Source organism: Dipodomys spectabilis, unplaced genomic scaffold (genome assembly GCF_019054845.1).
Source record: "Dipodomys spectabilis isolate Male_0828 unplaced genomic scaffold, ASM1905484v1 ptg000018l, whole genome shotgun sequence".
NCBI lineage: Eukaryota > Metazoa > Chordata > Mammalia > Rodentia > Heteromyidae > Dipodomys > Dipodomys spectabilis.
In genome coordinates, this window is record NW_024870695.1 from 1,675,181 (window position 1) to 1,695,330 (window position 20,150).

The window sequence follows — 20,150 nt, forward strand, 5'->3', positions numbered from 1 at the left end:
AGGAGAGCAGCGAGAGTGATGGGCTCTTCTCTCTTGCACCTGTCTAACTCTGCTTTTCACCAGGAGCACATAAGTGGCTGTCCTTGTTAGACTCATACCAGAAGGGCAGCATAGGGCACCGGTGCCATGCTTCTGCTGAGCAGGCTGTGGGTGGAGGCCTTGGATGAGACCTAATGATGGTCTTGGCCTGACTCCTTCCCCTGTGTTCTGTGCATGCATCTAAACAGTGTTTCGGGCTGTTGGACTTTGGATTTCTCATAAGATTACATTTACAAGGCCCAAGGGTGTAGCTCTTGGAGGTGAGCACTTTACCTGGAGAGGGGGAGTCTAGGGGTCCTCTTTCTGTTCCAGCATTCTATGGTAAGAAGCCAATGTCACGGGGTAACAAAGGCTGAATCTTCTGTTCACTGCATTTGCATTTTGGTGGTGTCAATTTAGAGAGAGAGAGAGGGGCTCAGTGGGTACCAAAATCATATTCAGAGCTGCCTCTAGGCTGCCCTTCCATCTTGCATGCTTTCCCCAAAGCCATGGTACAGCCCACTAGGCTCTGCGGTATACTCCCCAGACCCCGGAGAGAGACGTGGAAACAGTGATTGGACAGTATGGGTAGTACTGGACTAATGGTGGTGTCATATGGCTTGCCTTGCAGGATGACTATATCCCGTACCCCAGCATTGATGAGGTAGGACCCTCCCCACTCCAGCTGCACTGAAACCTCATCTGGGTCTCATCCCTGGGGAGATGATCACCTTTCCCAACCCCATTGGGAGGGAACCTTGGCCTCTCCTCATCTTTGCTTTGTGACCCCAACTTCTCCATGTTTAAAAGGGGGTGCCCATATGGACTTTGCCACTGTGGGGCTACAGAGTCAGTGGTAAAGCTGGAGATGCTGTTGGGCGCAGAGGAGAGCCTCATGGTACTGTCCTTGACCTTAAATCCCAGGCTTCCCATCCCGGAGCCGCTCAGAGACAGGTGGGGACACCACTAGGCCCCTCTTCCTCCTGCAGTCCCTTGCAGCCCTAGAACAGGCTGCAGAGCAAGATCTTCTCTCTGCCTCTAGGTTGTGGAGAAGGGAGGTCCCTACCCGCTAATCATCCTGCCCCAGTTTGGGGGCTACTGGATCGAGGACCCGGAGAACGTTGGCACTCCGACATCACTGGGCAGCAGTATCTGTGAGGAGGAGGAGGAGGAGAGCCTCAGCCCAAACACGTTTGGCTATAAGCTCGAATGCAAGGGCGAAGCCAGGGCCTACCGCAGGCACTTCCTAGGGAAGGTGAGACCCAGGGGGCACTGCCTGGTGGGGTGGACTTGGGGAAGGGGCTCCGTCTTCAGTGGAGAGGGATGACTGGCAGTGTCCTTGGAGCACTGCAGAGTCCCTGTGAGGGGTCCTTGGAACCACCACAGTTAGCGTTGTTGGAAGCCATGATGGGTAGTGGGGGATGAAGGAGGGTGTGATGGGTCTGAACTGTTCCTATCTTGGATGTCTCCATTTTTATCTACATAGCACACACCTCTCATGTCCTCACTCAGGTGAGTACCTGAGGCCCCAGACTGCATGATGTGCTATAAGCATCTGATTGTTTCACAGTGACACAATTCTATTTCTGTCCTTTAGACTTGTTAGATTCCCCAAATCCCAAGGACAGAGGCCAGAACTCTCTAGTTAGAGCGGCTTTGCAGAGTCCCCCCTAGATGAGGCTGCTTCTGAAGCCCAGGAATACCAGGAGGTCTTGTTAAAATGAAGACCTCAGCATCCTACTGTGGTTTGGCTGACTTGGGGAGGGGTGGGCTTCAGGAAGCCAGTGAAGGTCCCCTTACTACAGAGAACCTCTTGCTCTCATTGTGGGGAGGTGCTGGGATTGTTTTGACTTTCTCCCATCATCTGGATTGGTGAAAACTCCACCTGGGAATAAGAAAGTAAGGCCAGGATATGGTGGAGAAGAACCTGAGCTTCAGTGTGCAAACAGAGGTGGGGCTGAGCCCTGAATGTGTTGCTTACTTGTGTGGCCTGGGGCCATGCACAGATTTCCTATCTGGGGAGTGGGAATGACAATGTCATCTTTCTCATAAAGTCGTGGTTACAGTTAAAGAAGATAAAGGGTATTAAATTCATAGCATCGTATCCAACATATTCTGTGTGCTTGGTGGTTGCTCTACCATTACCACTACCACTACCATTATAACCACAACTATAATCACCACCACCACCATCATCATTACAACCACAATTACCACCACACCACCAGCACCGCCATGATCACCATCACAACCACCACCAGTACCACCACCACCAGCACCAACCAACACCATCACAACCACAACTATAATCACTACCACCACTATCATCATCACAACCACAATGCTACTACACCTTCACCACAAGCACCATCACCACTATAATCACCACCAGTACCACCATCCTCACCACCAGCACCATCATAAATACAATCACCATCATCACCTCCACAGCTATAATCACCACTACTACCATCACCCTTACTATCAATACCACCACCATCATCACAACTACAGTTACCATCACACCACCACCACCACCATCACTACCAGCAACAACATCAACACCACCAGTACTATATCATCATCATCAGCAGCAGCAGCAGTGAGCACAGTAGCACCTCTCTCTTCTTTGTTTTTGTGGGGCTTCTCCCTCCTAATGAAGGAGGTGATGGGGGCGGTAGGACCATGTCTGAAGGCTTGCTTCTCCGCTTACACCTCATTTCTGTTTCTAGGATCATCTAAACTTTTACTGTACTGGCAGCAGTTTGGGGAACTTGATCCTGTCCGTCAAGTGTGAGGAAGCTGAGGGGATGGAGTACCTTCGGATCATTCTCAGGTGGGGCTGTTGCGCTGATGGAGGCCAGGCCTCTTCCAGGAGAGGCTGCCATCTGAGGGGGCAGGAAGGACAGAAATACTAGTCCCACCAGTCTAGTCTGGGTGTGCTGGAGCGATTGACCTTCTGGAATACTGTGGCTATACAATAGGTTGCCAGACAGCATGACCCAGGTGCTCCTGCCCAGCTGTCTGATTCTCAAGGTCACCTGGATCAGACCTCTTGCTGTTTCTCTTTCTAGTGTGGGACCCAGAGGCTCATCAAGCTGAGCCACAGTTCCATGTTTCAAGAGGGGGTTAGCCATAACATTGCCTTTGGTGATCACATGGTCGGGAAGATGGATTCAAAGTTTTTGTTAATGGGTGGTGGGGCTTGGGCTCCAGTGTTACAGCAATGTGGGCAACAGGAGCCCTGGTGTATGGCTCGAGCCAGGATACCTCTCTCTGGATTGTGAGCTCCTCAAGGGCAGTAACTGGAACACATTTTTTTTGTTGTTGTTGTTGGTCGTGGGCCTGAACTCTGGGCCTGGGCGCTGTCCCTCAGCTCTTCAGCTCAAGGCTAGCGCTCTACCACTTGAGCCATTGCTCCACTTCTGGCTTTTTCTGCTTATGTGGTGCTGAGGAATCCAACCCAGGGCCTCATGCATGCAAGGCAAACTCTACTATCAAGCCACATTCCCAGCCCTGGAATGCATTTCTGTTGGAGACATCTAACATGTTCTAGAACATGTTCCTGGACCTTTGGACCTGATCCTGGGGTAGGTGCTGGGGACAGCGATGACTGAGACTTACTCCCTAAAGGCTTAGTCTAGCAAGAGAGAAAAACGTAATTTTAATACATGTCCCAAGTATTCCAGTAGTCATTTTCACAGGATTTCTTGGAAGCCCAAGGGAGTCTATATCTTGTTTGCTTCTCCCTAATTGGGGGTATGGGGGAGAAGCCAGAAGATCAAGGTGCTTAGTAGACAGCTGTGATAACCTACCAAGTTCCTGGCCTGTACTCATGCACTCTAGTTGGAAGTTCTTGAAGGTATTTGGAAAAGAGCAATTGCATTTTTTTTCCTGCCCAAATTTTGAAATAAATGTGCAAAAGATCAAGTGCCTATAATCTGGCTTTGGGAGTGTTAGGGAGGGGTATAGTTTGAGGAAGTTATTAGCATCAGGCTAACCTTGGTTTGCTTCTTTATTTAGAAAGGAAACAGGTGCCCTTGTGGAAGTTCCCCTGGGTAGACCTAGTATTTTCAAGGCCTTGAAGAATCGATTAAATAGCCAGAGACCACTTTCTGAAGCAGCAGTACTTGCATCTCCACCTTCAAACAGGATGTGTGCCTACCTCAGCCTCTATGTTTTCATGATAAGAAAATTGCTAGAGCTGGGTATGATGGCACATGCCTGTAATCTGGACCTGAGGCAGGAGGATCACAAGCTCAAGGTCAGCCTGGGCGATATAGGCAATCCTATCTTGGAAGAAAGGAAGAAAGGAAAGAAAATTGCCTCCTTTCTTATTAAGTCTCAGGCAAAGACTGCATGGGATTTCTCAGTGAGATGGCAATGGCACACCAGGATTGAAACTCTTTCTTCTGATATTGTATCCTATCTGATAGGCTTATCAGAACCGAAAGGTAGTAAGGTGCCAGGCACAACAAATACTTTTACTTGTTAATGTATGAGACAGTTAGGATCAACATGTGGGTGATACTGAGTGGAACCCATTCCTTTTCCTTAGGAAGCAATGTAGTATGGGACTGTAAAAACAAAAACCAAACAACCAAAACTGGAGGCTGAAAGTGGAGTTGTGGCTCAAATACTAACAGAATAGCCTGGAATGAAAAAGTTCAGAGATTGCACACAGTCTCTGAGTTCAAGCCCCAGTATCAGCACAGAAAGAAGGAAGGAAGGAAGGAAGGAAGGAAGGAAGGAAGGAAGGAAGGAAGGAAGGAAGGAAGGAAGGAAAGAGGAAACAGGAGGAATTCTGGAATAATTTTTACCTTTTTGAACAGAAGAGGCAGCCCTGAACATCAGAAGTCTTTCTCCAAGAACCCCTTTGTTGTTTGGGACCAACTATTTGAAATGAATGTCCTGGGAATCTGTAGGACAAGGCCAAAATGTGGCTCTCCTCATTTGGAAGCCAGCACACAGTGGGGTAGAGAGAAGCCATATATACCAGTCAGGACACTAGACAATCCATCAGGTACCTGGAGTGTCTGCCAGGCCAAATTGAAGACTAGGCAAGAAAAACTGGTTGTGTGGCCTAGCAGATTTATCAGAGACAAAGGAGAAGTAATGCAGAGGTAGCATTTCCTGGCTGGCAGTGGTGGCTGTCCCAGCCTCACTCCCCATAGACTTCTGAATTATTTACTTGATGCCTCCCAATTGACAGCAGCCAGCTTTGCAGCCTCAGATCTTAGAAGAGCATGCCCACTAACCTCTGTGTGTGCCTCGAGCTCAGCCATGTAAAATCTATTCATTATTTGGGACCATCTCTTCACGTATATACTTGTGTTTATTTGCTGTGAAATTTCTATTCAGAGGCTTGGTTATTTTGTTTAATTGGACTGCTATTTGAAATTTCTACTTAAAAAATCTTGTGGGTAGTAGATAGGTAGATTCAGGAACTTTTGAATCATAAGGTAAAGCTAAATTAATTTAAAAGCAAACACTATTGAGTATGTTCACCTCTACTTTGATAATAAAAGTAGAAATTAACAACAAAAGGTTTTTTTTTAAAAAAACAAACCCACGGTTATAGAATATAGAATATAGAATATAGAACCATGGTTATAGAATATTTATAAAGTCATTACTTTATATATATATATACTTTATATTTATATATTTTATATACTTTATATTATTCTACATAAAAATTAATGGGTTCTATTCAGAACTGTACTTAGAAGAAAATTTATCAACTTAAACAGTTTATTATTAAATAAGAAAGAGTGATATTGACACAGAAGTAACCTCTCTGTGCCTCAGTTTCCTCATCTGTGACATGGTAATGATGTCTCTGTCTTAAAATTGTTGAGCACTGTGTATCTCCTTCCCCCTCCTCCATCTTTGGTGCTCAGAACTCAGAGCCTCTTGCTCTTGCTTGGCTTTTTTGCTCAAGGCTGGCATTCTACTATTTGAACCACACTTCTTCCTCTGTCTTTTTGCTAGTTACTTTGCTAGTTAATAAGAGTCTCTCAGATTTGTCTGCTTGGGCTGGCTTTGAGCCTCATCCTCAGATCTCAGCCTCCTGAGTAGCAGGACCACATAGACATGAGCCACCAGCACTTGGCCTGCACTGTGCCCTTTTGAGCAGCTACAGATAATCAGAAATGGTAGCTGCCACTCTTATGATCGACATAAACCTCAACATATAACCTCAAAAAAGTAAGAGGAAGGAATAAAGATTAAAGAAGTGAATAGATTAGACATAAAAGAACACAGACTTGATAAATCTTGGGTTCCATTAGGGAGAACCTAATTGGTATAGATAACTGGGCAGTGAATATGGTTAAAAGAGAAAACACAAATGTGCAAAATTATATGTAAAAGGATAGATAACTACATATTAAGATTTAATAATTATTAATGGATCTGATGTTCAGTTCAGGCTATGAAATTGGAAATGTTATTTGAGACAGATGCCCTTTTTGGGAAATATCCATTATTAAATGTAACTCGAGATGAGGTTAAAACAACACAAACCAACCCTCAAATGCACCAATAACTATGGAATACATTAGAAAAGTTCCCAAAGAATTATTTCTCCAAGTGTTTCTAGGTTAGATGGTAGGCAGGCAGGTATTTTAAACTTTAAAGGAACAGATTTTGTGTTACTTAAACTGTTCAAGAGAAGAGTATGGAAAGCTTCCCAGTTGATTTGATAATGCTTAGAAGATCTACATTGAAAAAAAAACCAGGCAAATGAAATTTCAAGTTGAAAAGATAGAAAAAGAAAAAAAGTAGGGCTCAGTATTCCTTATGAATATGGACAAATGCTTTAAACAAAATATCATTCTCAGAAACTCAAATCCAAGCAGGCTATTAACCAAAATGTACTGTAGCTAAGAAAGAGTTACTTTAGCATTGCAAAGATGATTCATATGAGGGAGTGAATTATTCTTTTAAAGTCTACTTAAAGTTGTAGTGGTAGGGATACTGTGAGGAATAAACTCTTACCTTGTTTCCTGAACATAAAAAGTAATCAGTATATTCTCCTTCTTTACTAACCTCTTTGTCCTCCTCCTTTTCCTCTTTCTTTTTCTTCTTCCTCAGGGCCTTGTGCATGCGAGGCAAGTACTCTACCAATGTACTATACCTCCAGGCTCCACTTGAGATGTTTGTAGTCCTCTTCTTAATCTTGCTCACCCTCTTATGGACCTGGATTGTCATAAGCTAGTGGGGTGATACAAGAGATAGGTGGAAAGGAAAACAGAAATTCAAAATGGCTTGTATGTGGAATAGGGTTTGAATGTGTATGGAGTTGAGAGGTCGGGCTAGACAGATGGGAAAAAGCTTGGCCATGTACAGATGAGGTTTAAGAGCTTGAGGTTGTTTTTTATTTATTTATTTTTTTGCTGGTTCTGTGGCTTTATCTCTGGGCCTGTGCTCTGTCCCTGATCTTCTTTTGTTCAAGGCTAGCCACCTACCACTTGAACCACAGACCATTTCTGGCTTTTCTGAGTAATTTATTGGAGATAAAGAGTCTCATGGATTTTCCTGCCTGGGCCAGCTTTAAACTTTGATCTTTAGAGCTCAGCCTCCTTAGTATCTAGGATTATAGGTGTGAGCCACTGTTAATTGACTTAGGAGCTTGAGTTTTGTCCTAAGAGCAATAGGAAAGCTATAGAAGAGAGAATGTCACAATGGTCACTCTGGCTAGAGTAAGGATAGTGATTTGAAAGAAAAGGAGGCCCAGGGAAGAAAGGTAGGTCAGGAGGCTTCTGGGATGAGCCAGGTCTCCAGACTGTAGAATGTGAATGGCACTTAGTTACTGGGTGGCCATGATGGGGACTGAATGATGTTGTCTTATACCGAGACTACAGAAAAGAATAGAATAGAAAAAAATAAAATAGAAATGGAAAAAATAAATATGTTAGTAGTTTAAATATGTTAGTAGTTAGTAGTTTAAATATGTTAGTAGTTATAAAAATATAAATGGATTAAGTCATCCCACTAAAATATCAGATTATCAAATGGGGTTAAAAAACCCAGCTAAGAGAGACACACTGATGGAAAAATGATATGGAAAGTTATAACATAAAGCTGGCATGGCAAGATGAAAATCAGATGAAGTAGAACTTCAGGAAGAAGACATTTAGGATAAAGGAAGCACGCCTGAATAATTTGGGGATGCTTTCTTTCGACTCCTGATGTTTCCTGTGGTGTGCAGCAAGCACTTTCGGGTAGCATCCTTGGTTGTCTCCGCTCTCACAGATAGCTGTGTTTGGGAGTACGCGCGGGGTGTGCAACCTGGTTCTTGCTTCATGCTTCTCTTGGGCATTTCTCCTGAGCAACTTCCCACCTCCTCTAGGAAGAGTCTTGGCACTCCCAGCAGGGTGGAAAATTCTGGGAGGAGAGGTTCATTTCACCATCACACTCAGTTGTTGTGTGTTCTCCCATGGTCCATGTATTAGGTCAATAAATTTAAAATAATATAGATTATGTTCCTTGAATATGAGGCAGTTTATAAATCAGCAGTTAAAATATCAAGGGAAAATTGTCTCATGTTTGGAGAGTTTTTTTTCCCTTTTTACCTTTTAAATAGCTCATAGGCTAATGAGAATATCATAAACTGACAAAATATTTAGAATTAAATGGCAATGAAAGTACTACCAATCAGAATGTTTTGTGGTGCACTGAAAGTGGCACTTACATGGAGATGTATAGTTTTAAATGCACTGGTTAAAAAAAGAGAAAGGTTAAATAAGTAAGTCTGCAGTCTAGAAAGGTAGAAAAAGAATAGGAAAAAAAACCTGAAGAAAATAGAGGAAGGAAATTTAAAAAATTACAAGAACAGGTGAGTGAAGTACAAAGCAAAAGTAAAAAGGAATAGAGGCAATCACTAAATCCAAAAGATGCGCCGCCAAAATTAATAAAATAGGTAAAGCTGTAGTTAAGACTTGTTAAGGAAAACAGAGAAAAGTTACAAACAAGGACTGGGGATGCAGTTGAGAGATAAAGTGCTTGCCGGCATTTGTGAGGCACTGGGTTTGATCCCTAGCAACACACACACACAGACTCACTCATACACACACAGACACACACAGACACACAGACACACACACACACACACACACACAAAACCCTAGTATTTTTAGCAGTGAGGGACACAACTAGATGAAGAAAACCAACTTTATATCAACTCTTACAGAAAAACTTAAATTACCCAAATTGACTTAACATGGAGTAAGAAAACCTAAACATCTAAAGAACTGCAATGTATCTTTCTATAAAGATACTTCTGTGAAGTATCCTTTCTATAGAATAACTAGCACTACTCAGGAGGCTGAGATCTGAGGATTATGGCTCAAAGCCAGTCCCAGCAGGAAAGTACATGAGACTCTTATCTTCAATAAACCACCAGACAACTGGAAGTGGCGCTGTGACTCAAGTGGTAGAGTACTTGCCTTGAGCTGAATTGCTGAGGGACAGCTCCCAGGCCCAGAGTTCAAGCCCCACAACTGACAAAAAAAAAAAAAAAAAAAAAAAGTAACTAGCCTAGTGATGTCACAGATGAATTATAACAAATGTCTAAAGAACAGAAAAAAAATCCCTGTATCACAGAAACCATTCCAGAGGTCTGGAAGTGATCCTAAAATGTTTCTTGGCTAGAATAACACTTTGCTCTCAGTACCTGCCAAGAGAAGTACAAGGGGGAAAAAAAAAGAAAATAGGCGGGATGTGAAAATATAAATAAACAATTAACCAATTAAATTCTGAGCACCCACGGCACACAAAGATGGCTGAACAGAAATGTAATCCAGCAGGTTAGCAGATTAATAAAAACCATATGATTATCTAAGCAGATGCAGAGAAGCATTCAGTAAAATTCAACACTTTCATAATGTGCTAAATGAATCAAGGGAACAGGCTAAATTTAGAGTCTTATATGGTGAATCCCTTTATATTTTAAGTCAATCCAGATTTTCAAATATTAGATTATCTTTTCATACAGATTCATTTGCATGTCAAAATCTAAATAGATCCAAAAGCTGGGACTCAGTTCTTTGGAAGAAGACTAAACTTAGAAATAAGCAAAAAAAAAAAAAAAAGTCATGGTGACCTGGAAGGGGGCTAATTGCAGGCAGCTTGAGCAGGCATAGTCTTTGTGTCATTTCCACTGTGATGCCCAGGAAGGGTCTTCCTTTTCCCACGGTGGGGGTGGGGTGAAGGTGGGGGTGGGTGGGAGGGTGGGTGCCTCCTTCCTTTCCTAGGTTGGGTGGAAGGTGGCAGATCTGTGTCCTGGGGAGATCTGCAGTGAGTACCCCAGCCCAGAGTGGTCTTGGCCGCCTTCCTTACTGATTCTGTTTTGGGTGGAAGCCTTTGTCACACCTTGTCTGTGTATGCAGGTCCAAGCTGAAGACAGTGCATGAGCGGATCCCTCTGGCTGGACTGAGCAAGTTACCCAGTGTCCCTCAGATTGCAAAGGTAAAACTCAGTGTCTCAAGAGAGAAGATGGCTTTCCCTGTCATCCCAGGGCTGTTCTGGAGTGAATGGGGTAGAGGCTCTGCCCATGGGGAGGGAGAGGCTACTTTTCCCTGGCATTTGACTCTATGGATGGAGGTAGGGGCTGCCTTCATCTTCCCTTTCCCTCCTTAACTGATCCTTGCTGCTGAGGCTGCTCCAGGAATTATAGAATCATTGGTCTCTGCCCCAAGCAGTCATGGTTAGTTCCAGAGACAGGAGAAATGGAAGACAGGCTGGCCAATGGAGCCTAAACAGTGGGGTGTCAGAAGAAGGTAGATAGGAAAGCAGGAGAGGAAGGACCTAAGCTGGGCTGAAGGAGGATCCAGAGCCATTACTACTCTTGAATAAGAAGCTGGCAGTGGGCGGGGGGGGGGGGGTATGTCACTGCTAGGGTTACAGGGAACCAGTGTTGGCAGTAAAGTGGGGTCAGAAGTGGCTGCCTTACTCAGAGCAGAAATGCTGGGAGAATTGTGCTTGGATACTTTGATTGGAGTTGGGAGTTAGAAAGCTTTCTGGTATTATCTTCTGGGATAAGTCTCAGGCTTCCTCCTCTCACTTTAGCAGGAACCCTTTGAAAGGTTAGTTTCTGGCCTGGGCACCTGTTAGCAAACAGCCAAGCCTGATTGGAAGCCCCATCCTGCGCTATGCCCTCCATCATGGTGCTATCTCTTGGTGGGCAGAGGAGCCCGGAGGACTCTATGTTTCTGAACTCTGTGTTTCTCTCCCTGCTCAGGCTTTCTGTGACGATGCAGTGGGGCTGAAATTCAACCCTGTCCTGTACCCCAAGGTGAGGACCTTCATACTCCCTCTTGCCAGTCACCCAGGGTTTTGCAAAGTGGTGTGGATTTGCATGGCAGTGGCTGTATGGGGGAGCTTGTTGCATGTGTGTGTGTGTGTGTGTGTGTGTGGTGTGTCTGTGATAAACCTCTATTCCCCCCTCCCTTTTCTTCCTGCCCACCCCTTCACACACTGCTCATCCTCAGGCATGTCTAGTTCTCTAGACCTGCCTAACAGGTGTGAAGATGGCAGAGGTAACAGTTTGGTGGTTTCTGCATCTCACCCTAGTAGCAGCCCCTTGAGGAAAGCTCTGGGGCAAGACATGAGTCTGGGAGGATATATGTGTATCTACTCTGCCATCATGTAGGGCTTCCCAGCAATCTTGTTACTGTAACACTCAGGCCTTATAATCCCCTGCTGGCCTTTGTTAATAAACCAGTTGATTCTCGGATAGCAATTTCCTTAAGATTGGCCGGACGTTAACCCCAGTTCTGATATAGGAGTGTGAGTGAGGAGAAGAGTAATAATAACAAACCAACAAAGAAACCCACTCAAGAACAATTATGGCATGACAGGACCTGAATCATCCCCGATGGAAAATTGCTTGAAATTAGCCACAGGAAAAGACCCTGTGCACTGACTGCTTCTTCATGAGGCCGGAGGGAGAAAGTAAGAGCAGAGCTGTGCCCTGAGCGCCTGTTGGCCAGCGCTGTGGCTGCTGAGGTTTGCTGGAGCTAGCTTTCTCTATTCCCTGAGTCCTAAGTATGACAACCAGGAGTCATGAAATAAGATGCCTGGTGGGGAAGGGAGGTCCCTCATCCTGCTAGGATATCTGGAAGTCATGGCCTTCCTTGCCCATGACTGGGCCTGTCATTCTTCAAAGCATCTATTTATCCATCTGCAGTGGGATGGGGAGGGGAAGAGCTTGTGTCTGCACAGAGCTATTCTTTTTCCAGATGCGTTTTTTGCAGCCGTTTTCCATCTGTCGGCACTCACCGGTCCTATGCCACACTCCGCTGAATGTTTCCTGTCATTCAGACTGTCTGCCCTTTATAACCAAAGCTGAATTGGTGAGGTGTAACCACACATTAAAACCCTATCATAAAGGTCTGACTGAACTATAGGTTTGGTGAGTTTTGTTGTCAAATCACATCCGCCACGAGAATCCAGTGATAGGCTTTTATATAATTCTCTTTTTAACTTGGAAAGCTCTGGCCTTGGTAATAATGGAAGAGCAGCTGTATTTTCATGTTTTCTATATTTGAAGGATTGCTTGAGTTTGGCTGGGATGTGAATCTGGCTGAAGTGTGTGTGTGTGTGTGTGTGTGTGTGTGTGTGTGTGTGTGTGTGTGTGTGTGTGTGTGTGTGTGTGTGTGTGTGTGTTTCAGGTTTATAGAATTAAGACTTTTCTTTGGAAGGTTTCTGTGGCTTGGTGCCTCTCTCTGGCAGGGCAACTGTTCATCTCCTTTGACTCATCTCAGCTAGGAGTGGAGGGCTGGGCAGCAGGGCTCTTAGGAGGGTGGTGGGAGGGGAGGAGAGGGAGCTGTCACTGTGAAGTGTCATTTGCTCTGCTTCTGAGAACTTTGCAGAAAGCCCACTGAGTGGCAATCAAACATGGGCTGCATAGTCCAGCTAACAAGTTACTCCTGGTTTGTTCATTCCCTATCATAATTCATAAGCAGATCTCTCCTTCATATTGTGAAATGTATTCCAATTACACCCAAATATTCTTTCTCAATAAACTGGTTTAGCTCTGATCTTTCTGGAAGGTTGGTGATAATGGTAATAGGGATGAAGATGTTGATGATGACACTGGTTTTGATGATACTGTTGTAAGATGGTGATGAGGATGATGATGATATTGATGATAGTTGCTCTGTCCCTAGCACTTTATGTTTCTCACTCCTCATAAATACACCTCTTCATTTAAAAGAGGAGGAAGATGAAGGGAGTTAACTGGCTTACTGAAAGCTGTGTACATCAAAGCAGCAGATTCAGAACTTGAGTTTAGGCTGTCTGAACCCGGATAGCAGCTCTACAAGGCAAAATGGACAATTAGGTGGAACCAGTGGTCAGAGCTTTGTTTTTGTTTGTGTATTTTACTATGGTGTGTGTTTCTCCTCAGAGAATCTTCATTTTATGGATACAGAGATTGAAGTCTGGGCAGGAATAATGCCTTGCGTTAAGTTATATTGCTGAAGAAGTAGAATGAGAGTTAGGGCCATCTTTCCTGACCAGTTTGGGCATTCTGGCTTTACTTTGTATATTACAGATAAAAACTGGGCTGACGTCCGTTTTTGAGTCTCACTGGACTCCTGCTATGCTCAAGCTGTGGCTGGCACATCTGGATAGGGACAGAGTGGCTGATGCAGAGGTTTAAGTTACCACTGGAGAAGTCTAGATGTGAGGAGCCAACCAAGACCTTTGGAGTGGCATCCTGACCATCTGCCCACGGGTTCTTGCTCTCTCTGTACACATGGATGTCTCTCATTGGGGCCATGTTTTGGACTGACACGGGGGCTTCTCCTTCTGTTTGCTTCTTCACTTGCCTCCAAATTAATAACAATCTTGAATTTTTTTCCCTTCTCCCGTTTTCCAGGCCTCTCAAATGATTGTGTCCTACGACGAGCATGATGTGAACAACACATTTAAGTTTGGGGTCATTTATCAAAAAGCAAGGCAGGTAAGCTTGACAAATCCTCCATGACGACTCTTGCCTTCTTACTCGGGACTCTCCTCCTCACACCCCGCCCCCCTCTACCCCGCTACCATCAGCAAAAGCAAAGGCGTTTAAGGCGGGGAAGTGGGGGTTCTTCAACATTCTCCGTGGTCACATTACAAGTATGAGTCGGACTGGAAGCAGCAGAGTCTTCAAGGAATGTTACTCCTGACCAAAAGGCCTGCGATGCTAGTGTAGGTTTTCATACCAGAAGGACCAACTTTCCCTGGCGGTTTCAGCTTCTGTTTGTCCAGGAGCAAGGCAGAAGGAAGGCGTTACATTAGTAGTTTGAAATCAGCCATGGTGGGAGTATTTACACCATGGAAATTGGGAAACATTCCCTCTTTTGAAAATGGGTTATTCCTTGAACACATCACTACCCTCGTACACCTCACATGATTCTTTGGGGTTAATTGGCCCAAATAATCTTTCTCAAACTGTGATTCTGTGAGACCCCCCCCAGGCTGGTGAAGCAGTCTACTGGATGTGTGTCTATTGTATAGAAATGTTTTAAAGGCCCTAAGAATGCCCTAGCTAAAGACCTCTAAAACGTCTTTGAAAGCAGTGTTTTTCCTACACTTATTTGACCACAAACTTCTCATCTTCTCTGCCTGTTTGCTACAATGAATGTTTATTAACATCCCATGCAGGATGGTCAGGTAAATGTACTGATGTCTTCTTGAATAGGTTATGTGACAATCATTCAAGAGCCAGGCATGGCATATATGTTCAGTTATCATGTAAATGAGCAAATGAATGAAAATCTGATATGGTCTGTGGGCTTGTGTGTGTGTATGTGTGTGTGTGTGTGTGTGTGTGTGTGTGTGTGTGACTGGCCAGCCCTCTCTTTCTTGACTAGATGATAGATGATTTCCTTGTCTGAAAATTTTATACCCAGAGACACACGTTTGTTTAAAAACACTAATTACACAATGAGTTTAGGCTCTACAAGACCAGTACTGATGAATCTTATCATTTAAGGGATATTATTCAGGTAGCCACTCTAATTACTTTCACATATTACATTAAAAAATTCATACAGCTTGGCTAATATAACCCCCATAATTAAAATTCTTTGCTTGTGAAATGTACCAAAACAGATCTTCTTAGAAGGTGATTATAATCCAATGTTCCAGCAAAGTTCTAATTACTGAACATTAACCGTCCACCTCTGAGAGGGAGCCTGTGTGTTGTTTGTGTGCCTGATGTTGTGGGAGTGGGTGGGTGGAGTGGCAGGATAGGGGGAGATCTAAGGAGATAAATTTCTTTTTTTGAAAAACCTAGGCAGATTGTTGTCTTGGAAGCCTACAGCTGGGGGACATTTCATAGGAACATTTGTTGCATAAAAGCCCTGTGCTGGTCTTTGGATATAAATAAGCCTCACCTAACTCTGCGGCTTGTCATGTACTGTAATAAGCACTGTGCAGGGCATGGTGATGACTAGGGACTCCCTCCCTAAGGACATGGTCAAGTGCAAAGCCAATGTGAAAAATGACAGCCATGCCAGTAATACCAGGCTGGTCATGAGTCCTGGAAGAGAGGGCATGCCCAGAACTCACACTGGATGGCTTTCTCAGTTATCTGAAGGCATGGAGCACTTCTCCCACACTTGGCCTTATGACCTGGAGTAGGCAGGATCCTGGGGTAGACTTGCAGTGTCTCTGTGGCATGCAGAAGACTAGGGGTTAGTAAACTTTTGCTAGGAAGAGCCCGATAGTCGGTTTTTATTTTTTAGAATTCCTAGGATTTGGGGGTCTCTGTCACAATTGTTTTTGTTTTGTCTTTGTAGTACAAAGACAGCCATAAATAATATGTAAACAAATGGCTGTGACTATGTTTTTTTTTTTTTGTCGGTCGTGGGGCTTGAACTCTGGGCCTGGGCGCTGTCCTTCAGCTCTTCAGCTCAAGGCGAGCACTCTACCACTTGAGCTACAGCGCCACTTCCGGTTTTCTGGTGGTTTATTGGAGATAAGAGTCTCACGGTCTCTCCTGCCCGGGCTGGCTTTGAACTGCGATCCTCAGATCTCAGCCTCCTGAGTAGCTAGGATTACAGGCGTGAGCCACCAGCGCCTGGCTTGTGACTATGTTTTAATAAAACTTTATTTGTAAAAACAGGAAATTGGCCAGACATAGCCCATAGACCATAGTTTGCTGACTGTACCCAATAGGCTTACTGAACCTCTGACCTTCAGAGGTCATATCAGTCATCCAGAGAGCATTGTATCATAGGCCACTGGTATAATTTTTCCTTTAAATTTTTTTTTCTTTGGGCTTGCTAGGCAGGTGTTCTATTGCTTAATCATACTTCCAGCCACATTGCTACAATTTTCAACACATCCATACTATTAACTACTAAATATTTTCTCTGTTAAAATAGATGCACACCTGTAATCTTAGCTACTCAAGAGGATGAAATCTGAGGATTGCAGTTCAAAGCCAACCCTGGCAGAACAATCTGCAAAACTCTTATCTCTAATTAGCTACTGAAAAGCTAGAAGTAAAACTGCCAGCCTTGAGCAGAAAAAGCGAAGGGAGAGCATTCAGGCTGTGAGTTTAAGCCCCAGTATTGGCACCAAAAAAAAAAAAAAAAAAAGGAAGAATTTTAAACTTAAGTTTAAAACTAGCCTAGCTATCCACCAAACCCCTAGTATATTTAGTTAGTTTTTGTTTCCTTGAGACAATCTATGATAGTCCAGAGTAGTCTAAAATTTTCTAAATACCCAGGCTGGTTTTGAGCTTGTGATTCTTCTGCCTCAGCCTCCCACATGCTAGGATTACCGTATACCACCTCAACAAGCTAGTGCATTTGTTTTTGTTTGTTTGTTTGTTGATTTATTTATTTATTGTGGATTCTAGGACTTGAACTCGGGGCATGGGAAAGCAATTTTTGCTCAAGGCTAGCATTCTACCACTTTGAGCCACAGCTCCACTTCCAGTTTTCTGGTAGTTAATTGGAGATAAGAGTCTCACAGGTTTTCTATCTGGGCTAGCTTCAAACTTTGATCCTCAGATCTTAGCCCCTTGAGTAGTTGGGATTACAGGCTTGAGCCACTGTCACTCAGCTAATTTATTTATTTATTTACTTACTTACTTAGTTGTGCATTTGTTTTGAAAGGAAATTCTAGATCAGTATTCTAACTGGCAAATCAGTGTCACTTGCTACAAAGTGAAGTAATTCTAAAAAGAAATACTAAAAACAAAGCGATTGCCATCCACCAGGTTGGGCTGTGTGTTGTAAGTTTGGAATCTGAGGTCCACTTTTATTCATTATAAAGCAGGAGCAAGTCAGGTAGAGCACCTGTTTAGAGTGAATGAGGCCCTAGATTCCATTCCTGGTGTGACCCAGAAGAGTAGCAGGAGTTAAGGGCGTGTGAAGGAGCCTCCTGGTGGAGACTTCATCTGTGAAGCAATGGGGCAAACTGCAGCATTTTGGTGTGCAGCCATTCCTTTGCAGTCTATGGATGTTTGCAGATCCTCCTGCAGTTTGCAGATCTTCCACTATGGAGAAAGCTTGTCTCTCAGATGGACCTAGTTTGGTGTTTTAAGTCTGTTAGTGTTTGCTGCTGTGCTCAGCCTTGCCACTTAACTGTTAAACTCTTTAGTTTCAGGTATTGGTAGACTCACATATAGTTGTAAAATTATACAGGGAGATGTCATGGATGTTTCACCAGGAAGTTATGTCTTCTAAGAGCACAAGATCATAGGCAGGAGATGGAAATGTCAACCCGTAGAGCTTACCCAGGTTTTGTTAGTAAACATGGGTGCATTTATGGGTGTGTTCTATGTGTATATCCTTCTGTGTCACTTTATCCCTGTGTGGGTTTCATAATCAGAAACAGAAGACGTCTAAGACTACAGATAGGGGTCCCTTGAGTTTTCCTCTCATAATCAAGCCCATAATCCTCCTCAGTCTGCTGTCCTTTCCCCTGGCAGCCATGAACAATAAGACTTTATTTCTACATATTATAGAAATGTAAGCATGAAGCATACACCTTTCAGGATTGTTTTTTCCTTGCTGAGCAGATTCATCTATATTCTCAAGTGGGTCACTCATTTGTTGTTGTTTGTTATTGTTGAATAGTATCCCATGGTATACCCATGACACAGTTTACTCATTCATTCATGGACATCTGGGTTGTTTCCAGCTCTGGGCTATCATGAACAGAACTACAATGAACATTGACACACAGGCTTTGGTTTTACTTGAGCCTGTGTTTTCACTGCTCTGGGATTCAGGCCTAGAGTCCAACAGCTAGTTGTTTGGCAATTCTATGTCTAGTTTTGTAAGAAACTGCCAAACTCTTCTTAAGTGGTTTTTCCCCCACCTCTTGTCCATGTAAGTGTTTCTCTACATTCTGTCAGATGTGGTTTGTCACTCTCTGTGTGTGTGTGTGTGTGTGTGTGTGTGTGTGTGTGTATGTGTATGCTAGGACTGGGGCTCAAATTCAGGGCATGTGTACTGTCCCTGAGCTTTTTTGCTCAAGGCTAGCGTTCTACCACATCACCCACAGCTCCATGTTTGACTTTTTCCAAGTTTATTGGAGATAAGAGTCTCATGCACTTTCTTGCCTAAGCTGACTTCAAACTGCAAACCTCAGATCTCAGCTTCTTGAGCAGCTAGGATTACAGGCAGGAGCCACAAGTGCCCAACTATCATTATTCTTTGTTATTCTTTGTCTTTAGTCATTCTTATGCACGTGTGGTGATGTCTTATTATGGGTTTAATTTGCATTTCTCTAATGATTAGTGATGTTGAACATCTTTGCGGGTGTATATCCTCTATTGGCTATTTTCTAATTAAAATAGTCGATTGACTATTTTCTAATTAAAATTACTTCTTACTGTTCAGTTAATTTTTAAGTAACTTTATTGACATAATTCTCATGTCATACAATTCACAGTAGTCTGTGAGCTATATCTTTATAAGGTGGGTTTTTATTGTCATCACACAATGATTCATTAACTATCTAGTCCCAGAACATTTCATCCTTCTCCAAAGGAGCCTCATACTGTGCAGCAGAAGTGGAGCCTGCGTGCATTCCCTCAGCTTCTGACATCCATGCACCCACTTCCTGTCTCAGTGGAAGCAAAGGCTATGCCACACTCCTTTGGTGTCAGCTTTTCACTTATCAGGTAGTTTTCATCAATGTCATAGCATGTGTCAGCACCATTTTATGCTCAAATAATACTACATTGTATGTCTGTACCACCCATTCATCAGTACTACCATTCATCAGTTGCTGGAGATTTGAGTTGTTTCTACTTGTAGGTGGTTTTGCTTAGTGTTTTTACCCATAGCCATATACAATTTTTTTTTGTATAGCTGCATGTTTTCCTTTCTCGTGGGTGTGTGTATATCTGGGAGTGGAATTACTGGGTCATATGGCAACTCTACATTTGGTGTTTTGAGGATCTGCTAGCCTGTTTTCCAAAGGAACTGTACCACTTTCCATCCCTATGAGCAATGTGTGAAGGTTGTGATTTCTGATCATCACCCACACTTTCAATTACATTTCTTTTTTATTTTACTCCTTATAGTGGGTATTGAGTGGAATCTCATTGTGTTTTTGCTTACTGTAGAGCTTTGAGATTGCTTCATGTATTCTTGATCCTAATTCTTTGTTGGAAGCCCAATTCAATCAATTTTCATTTATGCGTCATGTTTTTGGTATTAAGTCAAATACTTACGTGTGTATCTTTGCTCAAGTAGAAAGGTCTCATTACCAGGCTCCATAGCTCATACCTGTAACCCCAGCACCTGGGAAGTCAGAGACTGTGAGGATCTTCAGTTGAATCCAACTGTGGCAAAAGTTAGTGAGACTCTATCTGAACCAATAGCTAGGTTGGGTGATGTGGTCCTGTAATCCCAGCTGTGCCAGAAGCATTAATAGGATAATCATGGTTCCAGCTGGTCTAGGCAAAAACTCAAGAAGCTATTTAGAAAAATAACTACAGGGCTGGGACATGGCGTAAATGGTAGAGCACCTGCATAGGAAGTACAATGCCCTGAGTTCAAACCCTACCACTACACACTTGTTTTCTTTTTCCTTTTCTATTAAATAAGAAAAAGGAAAAAAAGGTCTTATCAGCTAGGTCCAAGGCTCCAGCATGGATGAGTGATCCT

At 43.5% G+C, this 20,150-nt stretch overlaps 1 protein-coding gene across 4 annotated transcripts in view; it reads left to right on the forward strand.

The window, feature by feature from the left end:
- Positions 1 to 20,150, forward strand: part of Rap1gap2 (RAP1 GTPase activating protein 2) — a 174,024-nt gene that overhangs the window by 127,185 nt on the left and 26,689 nt on the right. For all 4 annotated transcript variants that reach the window (XR_006146740.1, XM_042673926.1, XM_042673923.1 and 1 more), the window contains 6 exons: positions 650 to 682; positions 1,061 to 1,273; positions 2,751 to 2,854; positions 10,413 to 10,491; positions 11,264 to 11,317; positions 13,907 to 13,990. Coding sequence is in view for 3 of the 4 variants with exons in the window: in XM_042673926.1 (XP_042529860.1) it covers positions 650 to 682; positions 1,061 to 1,273; positions 2,751 to 2,854; positions 10,413 to 10,491; positions 11,264 to 11,317; positions 13,907 to 13,990 (567 nt within the window). In the remaining variant the exon portion in view is untranslated. The remainder of the gene's footprint in view (positions 1 to 649; positions 683 to 1,060; positions 1,274 to 2,750; positions 2,855 to 10,412; positions 10,492 to 11,263; positions 11,318 to 13,906; positions 13,991 to 20,150) is intronic.